Raw genomic sequence first — 13,374 nt, 5'->3', positions numbered from 1 at the left:
CGGTAGCTGTGGTTCGCGGGCTCCAGGCATGCGGGCTTCAGAAGTTGTGGTGCACGGGCTCAGTTGCTCCGTGGCATGTGGGATCCTCCCGGACCAGGGCTCGAACCCGTGTCCCCTGCATTGGCAGGTGGATGCTTAAGCACTGCGCCACCAGGGATGTCCCTATCTTTACTTTTAAAAAGTTTATTTCAAAGTTTGCAAAATTTCATACGAAAAATTAACGTAAAAAACATGTTTCACCGTTGATAGCGTCATATATGTGGTATCCCTGAGGGCAGAAAGAGATGATTTGCTACCTTAGAGCTCTGGGTAGTGCAACAGGTGATAGGTTTCTTACCAAACTAACAGGTGCTACACTAAAATCTCAAGCAAAGGTTTACATGCTATGGGTCAAGACTGAAGTCTCCCACCTCTCAGGAAGGGGCCACTTTAACTTCACCAAGATTTTTAATTACCATTGGTTTGGATGGCATATGACAGGGAAGGATCTGACGGCCAAAAGGCAAGACAGTTTTGCCCCCAATTCTACAAGGAAGCACAGCAGACGGAGAAGAATGGGTGTGGGCAACCGAGTGTGACCCAGAGACCTAAGTGAGACCGTTGGTTGGCTCACCACTCAGCACATATTTGGGGTCTGATCGCTTTGTGGGGGGCATTCTGGCCACTGAGTCGGATCCCTTATTACATCATAGTTTATCACTGATAAGCTGCAAATTTGGAGAAACTCCCTTTTATGTCTGTCCTGTGTTCTTTTGTGTGTGTGTGTGTGTGTGTGTGTGTGTGTGTGTGTGTGTGGTACGCGGGCCTCTCACTGTTGCAGCCTCTCCCGTTGCGGAGCACAGGCTCTGGACGCGCAGGCTCAGCGGCCATGGCTCACGGGCCCAGCCGCTCCACGGCACATGGGATCCTCCCGGACCGGGGCACGAACCCGTGTCCCCTGCATCGGTGGGCGGACTCTCAACAACTGCGCCACCAGGGAAGCCCTGTCCTGTGTTCTTGGTCTCCCTTTCTTTAGATTCCTCTGGCTGCTGTTGTTCCTCTGTTTAAAAACCCAAAGAAACACTCTGTGCCTGTGCCAGCAGAGGCCTTGAAGGCAGCAGGTGCACAGAAAATGACAAGCTAATTAATTCAAAATCCCAATTCTTCCATCAGATTAAGTTCAATGTGAAGACATGGATCGTTTGTGGCTGATAAATTTAAAATCAAAAGTGTGGAAAGTCTCTTCCACTTCCTGCATAATCCTATCTTAACTTTTCTCATTTCCTTCAATTTTCCAGGGAATATTGTATTAGGAGGAACGTATGAGGTATATTTTATGATCCTTTAGTAAACATTTTCTGTATAGATCTCTCTGTACTAGCTTTTTCACAACCGTAAGTCTTGGCCCACATGAGAAAAAGTAAGAGAAGCATATCTAAAATTACTCAATTAAAATACACTGCATTTCTGTAATGACATCTACTGGTACAAAATAGGATTAACTATAAATGCTTCAAAATAATGAGAATGAGTTGGCTCTGATGTAGCAGTGTCAGCTAAAAAAAACTTAAAGAGTATTGTGTATTACCACCACCCTTGCTATAAAATTTACCAAGTTGCTACTCAGCTACTTTGATATTTGCCATCCTTTGCAAAACTTTTAATGCTCATCTCTTTACAAGTCTCTCAACATTACTTCTGTATATAGTTTATCTTACCAACGAGTCAGTTTTCCCTTAAATGAAGATATATAGTGCATTTATATTTTAGAATCTGAAGTTGAGAACATAAATTTTTTACTTTAAGGTTATATTTCCCTAAAAATGAGGCTGACTGGAGAAGGTGAGTGGAGAGTCTTGCTAACAGGAAACCAGTTCTCTGAATTTAGCTGTTGACGCACCTAAAAGAACTCCAGCTATTGTTACTACCATTGTTACTACAGGATTGAGGCTCACGGGTGGTTAGTCCACCTGGGCTCAGAAGGTGACTTCAGAATTGGAGCAGAACTGGGTAAAGAGGGGAGACCATAGCTTCTCTTCCCCAGATGAAACACCATCCCCAGTTAACATCAGAAGGCTTTAGACCCACCTGGGAATTCATGGAAGGTAACTTTCCAAATACTTGACTCTGTTTCCTTCTGAGAATAGTTAGGGCTGTTCCATGGAGGTCCCACCAGGATGGATGGAGCGGGTAGGGCCCACCTTCTCAGCACCTACACTGAGCACCTTTCTGGGTTGTAACTGCCACCTCTTCACCCTCGGCTTCACAAAAGAAAGGGCCAAGTGTGCCATGGTGAATGAAATGCCTGTTTTCACTTGGCCGTGTCCCCAGCAGGTCACCCCCACCGGTTTGGGGTGCTGAGCTTGCTTCAATTTGCAGTTCATCGCATGCCTGATTGTCTGGCTGTCGCAAATAAGCATGGGGGGGGGGGCTGAGTGAAACTTTCCTGGAGAGTAAATAATGGACCATGTATTGAAACATATAAAGTGACATTCCAAGGTTAAAATAATCTTCCCGTTTAAATTGGCATTGATTTATGTAATGTCTGCACTCAAGTCCTGGGCCTCGGCACCTCAGCTGGCAGCAGCTCAGCCGTCCTGCAGCCTGGATTCTGCGGAAGCAGCTGCCCCTGGAGAATGAGTGGCGGGGCCACTCATACACCTCCCCTCCCCTTCCTCTCCTGAAAGAGCTCCTGGCTCATTCCCTCATCCCAGGAATCCTCAAAGCAAAGGAATTGCCTTCGGCCCCTGTACAAGAGTTGATTGTTTTCCCCTACACTTTTGCTTGTCATCAGAGGAAGAAGCTCAGGCAAAAGAAGCCCTCTCCTCTCACAGCACAAATCAGAAAGAGAATTGGGGAAGGAAAAAAAGGAAGTGAGGAAAAGAGAGACTAAGGAGGGAGGTCAAGACAGTTATTAAAGTATGTTTCTATGTATTTTGCATGCCCACTTGAGGATGCAAAGAATGAAAGGTAGATTCCCCTCTCCATCACAAAAATAGTTTGCAGAACAGCTGCTCCCATTCTGCAAGACTGGTTGCAAAGAAGCAACAATGCTTAGCATATTCTTCCCCTCAAGGAAAACCTGCTCACAATCCAGCAAATTGCTCTGCATTGTCTCCAGCTCTGGGGGTTTTAATACAAATTTGATAGGTTCTGTCAACTGCTAAAGCCTTCAGATCCAGAGCTCCTTAAAACAATCTAGATGGGAAAGGAAAAAAAAAAAAAAAGCATTCTCTGTGGAGGCCAGGTACTTGCAGGTTTTACATTTCATATTGGTTTTTAAAGATCCACGTGGAAAATGTGAAGTTGGTTATCTTAACATCACCACCCTCAGTGCAATTTGCAGAGAATCAGTCAGTCTCATCTGTTGGAGATTGATTCTGTGTCTCCCTGCAACCCGTTCCAGTGTTCACTTCTCCAAATTGTTGATCCAAAAAAAACAATATGCTAGCAAAATAATCTGTTTTTCCTTTCAAGTATCAAACCACAACTTCATTTTCATATGCACAGACTAGAAAGGGCAGAAAACATTTCTCCAGGATCAAATACTCAAGGTCTTTCCAAGCAGTGAGTTAAACCCAAAGATAGCACAGAAAGTGAAGGCCTCCTTGGAAACACTGGAGGCAACCCTTCTGGGCCTGGAAGATTTAGAAATAAAATTTAAGTCCTAACTTCCTGTCTCCCCCTCCCAGTACCCCAGGATCCACTAGCTTTGGAAAACGTCATGGATTTAAGCACAGACATATGGATTTTTGGATTTTAGGAGTATTGCAGAGAAACCTGAAACTCACCTGGGCCCGGACCCTCCCCTCTGTGGCCCACCACACTCGGAGCTGGTGAAATGTGTTCCTGCGAGGACCTGAGGCGCTGGACTTAGTGCCAGCCTTGGGCCTTCTTTCCAAGTGAGCACAGCCCTCTTAGGCCACATGTTCTATTTAACTTACTAGGGCTACTGTAATGAAGCAAACTGAGTGGCTTAACTCCCAGAAATGTGTTATCTCACAGCTCCGGAGGTGTTGACAGGGCCACACTGTCTCTGGAGCTGCCGGGAGGGGTGTGTTTCAGGCCTCACTCCCAGCTCCTGGTGGCTCCTTGGCTTGTAGTACCTCCAGCTTTGTTCTTCTTTCTCAAAATGACTTTGGCTATTCAGAGTCTTTTATGGTTCCATATAAATTTTAGGATTATCTGTTCTAGTTCTGTGAAAAGCTGTAATCGATATTTTGATAGAGGTTGCATTAAATCTGTAGATTGCTTTGGGTCGTATGGCCATTTTAACAATATTAATTCTTCTAGTCCATGAATATGGGATATCTTTCCATTTCTTTGTATCATCTTCATTTCCTGAATATTGTTTTAAAGTTTTCAGAGCATGGATCATTCACCTTCTCAGTTAAGTATATACCTAGGTATTTTATTCTTTATGATTTGATTTTAAATGGGATTGTTTTCTTGCTTTCTCTTTCAGATAGTTCATTATTAGTGTATAGAAAAGCAACAGATTTTTGTATGTTTATCTCACATCCTGCAACTTTACTGAATTTGTTTATTAGTTCAAATAGTTTTTTGATGGAGACTTTGAGGTTTTCTATATATAGTATCAAGTCATCTGCCAAAAGTGACAGGTTTACTTCTCTCCTTCCCATTTGGGTGCCTTTTATTTCTTTTTTCATGTCTGATTACTGTGGCTAGGACTTCCAATACTATATTAAATAGAAGTGCATACACTTCTATTTAAAAAAAAAAAAAATGGGCATACACGTTTTCTTCCTGATTTTAGAAGAAAGGCTTTCAGGTTTTCACTGATGAATAAGATGTTAGCTATAGGTTTGTCATAAATGTCATTTATTATGTCAAGATATGTTTCCTCTATACCAACTTTGATGAGAATTTTTATCATGAATGGATGTTGAATTTTGTCAAATGCTTTTTCTTTGTCTGTTGAGATTACCCTGTGATTTTTATCCTTCCCTTTGTTAATGTGGTGTATCACATTGGTTGATTTGTGGGTATTGAACCATCCTTACATCCCTGTAATAAATACACTTGATCATAGTGTGTGATCCCTTTTATATATTGTTGAATTCAGTTTACTAATATTTTGTTGAGGATTTTTGCATCTATGTCCATCCGAGATATTTTCTTTTTTTGTAGTTTCTTCATCTGGTTTTGGCATCAGAGTAATGGTGGCTTTGTAGAATGAATTTTGGAGTGTCCCCTCCTCTTCAAATTTTCGGAATAGTTTGAGAAAGATAGGTATTAGCTCTTCTTAATATGTTTGGTAGAATTCCTCTGTGAATCTTTCTGATCCTGGACTTTTATTTGCTTGGAGCTTTTTTTTTTTTAATTACAAATTCAATTTTGCTGCTAGTGATTGATCTGTTCAGTTAGTCTCTTTCTTCCTTATTCGGTCTTGGAAGATTGTATTTTACTAGAAATTTGTCCATCTCTTCTAGGTTGTCCAATTTGTTGGCCTATAACTGTTTGTAGTATTATCTTTAAATGTTTTGTATCTCTGTGGTATCAGTTTTTATTTCTCCTCTTTCATTTCTTATTTTATTTGAGTCATCTCTCTTTTTTTCCTTGATGAGCCTCACTAAAGGCTTATCAACTTTGTTTATCTTTTACAACAACCAGCTCTTGGTTTCATTGATCTTTTCTATTTTTTGTCTCTATTTTATTTATTTCCTCTATGATATTTATTATTTCCTCCCTTCTGCTGTTTTTCTTTTTAATTATTCCTTTAGATGAGAAGTTAAGGTTTTTATTTGAAGGTTTTTTTGTTTGTTCGTTTCTTGAGGTAGGCCTGTATCACTATGAACTTCCCTCTTAGGACTGCTTTTACTACATCCTATAGATTTTGGAAAGTTGTGTTTTTATTTTATTTATTTCTTGTCTCAAGGAAATTTCTGATTTCCTCTTTGATTTCAGCATTGATCCATTGATTTTTTTAGTAGCATGTTGTTTAGTCTCCACGTGTTTGTGTTTTTCCCATTTTTCTTCCTGTAATTAATTTCTAGTCTCATACCATTGTAGTTGGAATAAATACTTGATATATTTTCTATCCTGTTAAATTTATTCAGACTTGTTTTGTGGCCTAGCATGTGATCTATCCCAAAGAACAGTCCATGTGCACTTGAAAAGAATGTTTCCTTTGCTCTTTTTGGATGGAACGTCTTATAGATATTAAGTCCAACTAGTCTAGTGTGTCATTTAAGACTACTGTTTCCTTATTGATTTCCTTTCTGGATGATCTGTCCATTGAAGTAAGTGGGGTGTTAAAGTCCCCTACTGTTATTGTACAGCAAGCCCCCTATACACGAACCTTCAAGTTGTGCACGTTCAAAGATGCAAACGTGCTTTCGCATGTCCGATCAGGTAAGTTAGTTCACATGTCTGGCATACATTGTCATGTGCATGCATCCTCTACGAGTGGTTGAGCTTTTGTGTACTTTACTGTTAAGTATTGTATAGGGTACAATAGTACAGTATCTTTATTTCAAGCCCAGCATGTACGGAAGCAAGCGTAAAAGCAGCGGTATATAGCTGATTGTGCTAGTTGGGTACGTAGGCTAACTTTGTTGGACTTACAAACAAACTGGATTTACCAATATGCTCTTGGAGCAGAACTCGTTCATATGTAGGGGACTTACTTTACTGTCAATTTCTCCCTTCCTGTCTGCTAATATTTGCTTTATATATTTAGGTGCTTCTGTATTAGGTGCATATATGTTAACGAGTATAGTATCCTCTTCTTGCATTGATCCATTCATCATTATATAATGCCCTTCTTTGTCTTTTGTTATTGACTTTGTTTTAAAGTCATTTTGTCTAATATGAGTATTGCTGCCCCTACTTTCCTGTCACTTCTATTTGCATGAAATATCTTTTTCCATCCCCTCACTTTCAGTTTGAAGTGAGTCTCTTGTAAGCATCATATAGATGGGTCTTGTTTTGTTTATCCAATCAGCCACCCTGTTTCTTCTGACTGGAACATTTAGTCCATTGACATTTAAAGTGAACTAAGAGGTATGTACTTACTGCTGTTTTGTTACTTGTTTTCTGGTTGTTTTTGTAATTCTTCTCTGTTCTTTTGTTATTGTAGTTTCTTCCCTTGTGGTTTGATGGGTTTTTTTTTTTAGTGGTATGTTTGTGTTCCTTTCTCTCTAGTTTTTTGTGTATCTATTTTAGGTTTTTGATTTGTTGTTACATATATGTTGACCTTTAAGTATTTCTACTTGTTTTAAACTGATAGTTGTTTAAGTTCAATCACATTCTAAAAGATCTGCATTTTTAAATTCTCCCACCACATTTTGTGTTTTTAAGGTCATATTTTCCATCTTCATGTTTATTCCTTCACTATTTATTGTAGCTGATTTTACAATTCTTTTCTTTTAATCTTTGTACTAGCTTATTTAAGTTGTTGATTCACAGCCATTACTATATATTTACCTTTACTGGTGGGATTTTTCCTTTCCTGTAGATTCTTCCTTCTTACTGTAGCCTTTTGTTTTCCACCTAGAGATGACCCTTTAACATTTCTTTTAGGGTAAGTTTAGTATTGATGAACTATTTTAGTTTTTTCTTGTCTGAGAAGTTCTTTATCTCTCCTTCAATTCTAAATGATAACCGTGCTGGGTAGATTATTCTAGATTATAGGTTTTTCACTTTCAGCACTTTCCCTTTTGGCCTGCAAAGTTTCTGCAGTAAAATCAGTTGATAGCCTTATGGGGGTTGCCTTGTATATGATTCTTTGTTTTTCTCTTGCTACCTTTAGAATTCTCTCTTTAACTTCTGCCATTTTAATTATGATATGTCTTGGTGTGTGTCTGTTTGGGTTCATCCTGTTTGGGACCCTCTGTGCTTCCTGCATCTGGATATTTTTTCCTTTTTCAGCCATAATTTCATCAAATACATTTTTTTCACTACTTTCTCTCTCTCTTCTTCTTCTGTGTTCCCTATAATATGAATGTTGGTATGCTTGATGTTGTCTCAGAGGTCCCTTAAGCTGTTCTCACTTTTTAGAATTTATTTTTCTTTTTGCTTCTCTGGATGATTTTCCTAGTCTATCTTCCAGATTACTTATATGTTCTTCTGTATCACCTAGTCTGCTGTTCATTCTTTCTAGTGTGTTTCTTTTTTACTCATTTATTGTATTCTTCAGTTCTGACTCATTCTTTTCTGTATTTTCTAGTTCCTTGTTAAAATTCTCACTGTGTTCATCTATTCTTTTCTCTAATTCAGTTATTATTCTTACTACTAATGCTTTGAATTCTTTATCTGATAAATTACTTATTTCTATTTAATTACTTGTCTTTTCAGGGATTTTCTTTTGTTTCATTTGAACCAAATTCCTCTGTCTTCTCATTTTGCTAACTTTCTCTGTTAGGTGAACCAGTTACCTATATGGTCTTGAAGGGGTGTCCTTTTGTGGGAGCTTCCCTCTACAGTCTGCATGTGCCCAGTGGCTTTGCGGGGAGAGCTGGATCCGACCTGAGCCTGAGGCACGTCTTCCTCCAGGGTGTGCTGGCCGCTCGTACCTTGGTAGGAAGTGGGGCTGGAGATGGAGGCACTAGAGCTGGAGCCAGGTGTGATTCAGGGCTTCTCCTCTGCTTAGTGACCATCACCGCCCCACTGGGGAGTGGGGGCGGTTTCCCAGTTGCTGGAGCAGAAGCCACGAGGGTCAGGTCCAAGATGGCTCTGTTCCCTCTATGAGTGTGCTTTCCCCTCTTCCACCACCACCACCCTTGCCCCAGAGGGGAGCAGTATTGGAGCAAGAGGGCCTGGAGTGGTTGCTCAGTGCGGGTCGAGGTGCGGGCTGTGGTGTTCCTGGCGCCGTTAGAGTTCTGGGCAGCCCCCAATCTGCTGCCTCCAGGGGTGACAGCAGTGGCCACTGTCCCCCCACTCAGATGCTGTGCCAGGTCTAAGGCAGCTCCATCGCCCCACAGCTGCACACCCCCCTTGGCCATGGCAGTCCTTGCTCTAGTGTGGAGCTGCACCATGGAGCCAGCAGGCTGGTCCAGGTGCTCAGCTTGGGCTGGGGAACCTGCAGGCCTGGCCGCAGGTAACCAGCCAGAGTCCCGGGTAGTGTTCATCTGCTTCCCTCTGCCTCGTTTTGGGAGTAAGCGAGTGTGTGCACACGCTTCACAAGCAGACTCTAGGTTTCTCAGGGCCACTGGTTTGCAAACCAGCTAGGGGGACTCATCGTCCTGATGTCTGACCCCAGGGCTGGGGCACCCAAAATGTGGTTCAAACCACTGGCTTCCCGGGGAGGATCTCTGAGGCCGTGTAATCCCCTTTCTCTTCTGTGTCCCCCGCTGTGGGTGCAAGTCCCAACCTGGCCGCTTCTCTTACCTTCCTGCCAGATTCTGTGCGGGTCCTTCTCGTAGTCTTGATTGTGTAAGAGTCTCTCTTCAGAGTCTCCTGTTTGTTTTCAGTAAGAGTTGCTCCACATGTGGATGTATTGCCAGCGTGTTCGTGGGGGGAGGTGAGCTCCGCGTCCTCCTACTCTGCCACCTTGATCTCCCCAGAATTCCTGAAATGTGCAGGCTGAGTGGCACACACAACAGCCCTCACCACTGCACCGCAGAAGCTTTTCAACAGACACACTCGAGGGGGTACATCTATTATAGCTACTCAAAAGGTTTATGAGAGCCACTCAGATAACATGGCAGCGAGGCACAAAATGACCTCGTAAAATTAGAATAACATCTGAGGCGGAACCGTGGGTTCCAGAAACGCAAGGAGGACGTCTCATTACTTCTCTAGGGCCAAGTAATTATCTGGTACAGTTAACTTGGAGAGAGCGGAGAGGAGAATCTCACATGTCAATAAATAAATGCAACTGAAGTTCCAGTTTGCCTCTGCCTTGAGTACGGTTAGCCCAAGAGTGGAGAGCACCTACAGAGGCCACTGTGGGTCGTGGATTAGATGAGTGTCCTGACCTAGCTACAGAGTGAAGCAAACAAGTGGCACGCTGGTAGGCAGTGAATACCATGTTGTTTCTCCGGATAGGAAAGCCTCCAGAAAAATCAAGAGTTTAGAACAGTAGGGCACATGGATAGAATAATACGACTCGGTGCTGCAGAGGCACCTCCTCATCCCTGGAGCATCTCTGATGCCCTTTAGGTTGGCGGGGTTCAGAGGAGGAGGGGAACCTACACCAAGGTGCTACACTGTGAGATGCTCTCAGCAAATGTACTTTGGGTGCTCTTCTGCTCTGCAAGCCAAGAGCATGGGGCCTCCCAATGCAGAGCCCACCTCTGGACAACTTGTGTCTTAGACCAAGCATATTCCACCTTCCCCACACGTCACGGCACAGGCAGAGCTAGGCAGAGACTCTGACGGGTTCTGCACAGTCATTGGCTCCAGGCCCAGGTGGTAGTATTTTCAGGAAATTCCTAGAGTTTCTGTGTTTCTGTGCAGATTGCATTCAGACACCCTACCATTTTCTAACTGCTCATTCTTGCAATGAGCAGTCTTGGAGTGTTCTACCTCATTTTCAAATATGTCCCTGTAAGAATTATTTATAGCTCGGGATTTTGAGACGACCATTTTTATTCTCAATTTAGACATCTCGGACCAAAGTGAAGTAGGAAAAATGAGAGAATATCACAAGACCAGTAATAACAGCAGTTATAAACTATTTATTTTTAATTGGAGTAGCGTGAGTAACATGGAGGCACATTTAAAATGTTCAGCTGTAGCAACAGTGATCTGAACCAGTGCCCCTGTGTATTTGTGTTGTTTAAACATTTCTGTACTTTGAGTTTTCTCTACCAACATATGTATTTTTAATTTAAGAAAAACGTTAAAGGGAAAAAAAAACACGTAAGTCAGAATCATTGGCATATTTATTCAACAAATACTTGTTGAGTGCTTCCTGTACGTTAGGTAGGGCACTAGGCATGGGGCGGCCATTCAGTTCCAGGCCATCATGGACCTCACATGCCGATGCAAGAGGTGCAAGAATTTTTAAACAAACACAACATTTTAAATGTTAGTATTATGAAGGAGAAACACCATGTCCAATGGGAACCTATGAGGGGAACCTGTCTGGAGACCCACAGGAGGCATTTTATCTCAGTAGTTGAGCCCTGAGGGTTGAGAGTTTGCTAACTGGACAGAGAGGGCAGGACAGGGTGGGGAGGGATGGGAAGGATCTCGGTCCTTTTGAAGAGCTGAGAGAAGACCTTAATGTGACTCTGCTAAGGTTTTGAAGAAAGGAGGTCAGAATGTCGTGTAAAGATCACCCTCTGACCTTCTATAGAGAAGAATGGAGTCGAACGGAGAGAAGAGATTTGGGGACAGAGGCAACCAGACCGGGTGACATTGTCCTCGAGGAACAGAGGAGGGCAGAGTTAACAATGGCCCCCAGATGGAAGAAGAAAGAGCTCTACAGACGGGAGAGGATGAATTCAGACTTTCTTTCCTTGATTTTTTTCAATTATACAATGAAATTACCACTCATTTTAACAAGTCAAACTGCAGAGATATATTAGGAAGAAGTTAATTCTCATTCTCCCCCTTCTGGACTAACAAATGTTAACAATGTGATATTCTCATCTTTCTCACTTATATTGCCTGTATGTGTTGTATTTTTTAATTCCGTTTTGAACTTGTCAAATATAAATGTCTTCTAGAATATACGAGTGATATGTCAAGTAGAAAATTAGATATAGGGGTCAGAACCCAGAAGGGAGACGTGTGCTGGATTTACACATTTGTCTTTCTTGGTGTAGCTGTGGGGTAGATAAGAGTATCTGGGACCAAATGTTGAGTCACAACAAGAGAGCTGGACCCAGTCCTGAGGAGGTGCAACCTTGACCAGTTAGGAGATGGTGTGGGAGGAGAGGGCACAGAGACAGGAGGAAGCAGGAGAATGTGTGGGATACAAGTCACGACGTGCCAAGTGCAGCCAAGAGGGCAGTGAATGGAATGTCCATTACACTGAGCAACAAGGATATCAGTGCTCGCGTCAGACAGTCCCATCGGTGGAGTGGGTGGGCACCGAGTGAGGCTGCCGGGCGTTCATTTGAAGTATTGCTAATTCACCCCTGGAGACGTGTATTTCTCCAGCGTCACCTCCTGGGGGGATGTCACAGCAAGGATGGGTAGGGTCTCAATAGTCAGAGCTTTTCAAGAATATTTGACAGAACGTGGGAGAGGCAAACGGGATTAAAATGATATCTATAAAAAGCTGTTACTGTGCTGTTATCTCACTATTTCTGTGTTTAATTAGGGACTGAATGTGTTAAAAATAAATGGATTTTTGTCTTTTGATTTGTGTTATGTTTACCTAGGGACACCTTGGTGAGCATGGAGCTGGTGGCCCAAAAGGAGAGAAGGTAATCAAATTTCCGAAGTGAGTAAACACATCTCACACCAACTCACACCCATTCACGTGTCAGCACAGTCCCGGGGCCCCGCGGGCTCCAGGTCTGCCTGCAGGGGGCACGGGCCTCCCTGGCCTCCAAGAGAAGGCCCTGAGTAGCTGACTACAGGAAGGGAACAAACACATCCACATCGAGGGGGCATAGCTGTCCCAGGGAAATGAGATTAGGACACACGTTTCGGTTTTTAATCAGATGTTTCATGGATGCATGTAGACGGCAAAAACAATCTGAAAGGCCCTTTGACACGATGCCTGAGGCTCGCTATTTTTGTGTTTTCTTAAGTGTCCAAACCTAAGCTGTCATGGGAGCATTTGGGGGTGGAGTTTTATCATGAACAGTCTCGGTTTAACCAAATAATTATTTCAAAACAGCTTTACAATTAAAATACTGACGAATTCCCACTGCCTTCTCATCACCGTCATTCACGGGTTTAATTATATTAGCTGTGAAGATGACACATGCCCTTGCCTGGTCAAAAAGATGTTTCACTCCTTCCTGTTTGATCCTGCACTTGGGGTGACCTCGCATTCAGTGGGAACGTGCCATTGTCAAGAAAAAAAAAAATGCAGGAAGGATACTCAATGTTTTATAATAACCTATAAGAGAAAAGAATCAGAAAAAATAGATATATATGTATATAAAATGGAATCACTTTGCTGTACACCTGAAACTAACACAACATTGTAAATCAACTGTACTTCAGTTTAAAAAAGGGGGGAATAGGGCTTCCCTGGTGGCGCAGTGGTTGAGAGTCCGCCTGCCGATGCAGGGGACGCGGGTTCGTGCCCCGGTCCGGGAAGATCCCACGTGCCGCGGAGCGGCTGGGCCCGTGAGCCGTGGCCGCTGAGCCTGCGCGTCCGGGGCCTGTGCTCCGCAATGGGAGAGGCCACAACAGTGAGAGGCCCACGTACTGCCCCCCCCAAAAAAAAGGGGGGGGGGAATAATGCACATTAAGTCCACAGACAGAGGCAAGTAGGTTGGAAATACTCTGTGGGAACGTGGC

At 42.8% G+C, this 13,374-nt stretch overlaps 1 protein-coding gene across 2 annotated transcripts in view; it reads left to right on the top strand.

Annotated features, from left to right (window-relative positions):
* The window catches only part of COL19A1 (collagen type XIX alpha 1 chain), a 363,734-nt gene that overhangs the window by 268,831 nt on the left and 81,529 nt on the right, over window positions 1-13,374 (top strand). For both annotated transcript variants that reach the window (XM_067011389.1, XM_067011388.1), the window contains exon 19: window positions 12,279-12,323. In XM_067011389.1, the coding sequence (XP_066867490.1) occupies window positions 12,279-12,323 (45 nt within the window). The remainder of the gene's footprint in view (window positions 1-12,278; window positions 12,324-13,374) is intronic.

Source organism: Kogia breviceps, chromosome 13, assembly GCF_026419965.1.
Source record: "Kogia breviceps isolate mKogBre1 chromosome 13, mKogBre1 haplotype 1, whole genome shotgun sequence".
Lineage (NCBI taxonomy): Eukaryota > Metazoa > Chordata > Mammalia > Artiodactyla > Physeteridae > Kogia > Kogia breviceps.
This window is presented reverse-complemented; position numbering and strand designations above follow the sequence as displayed.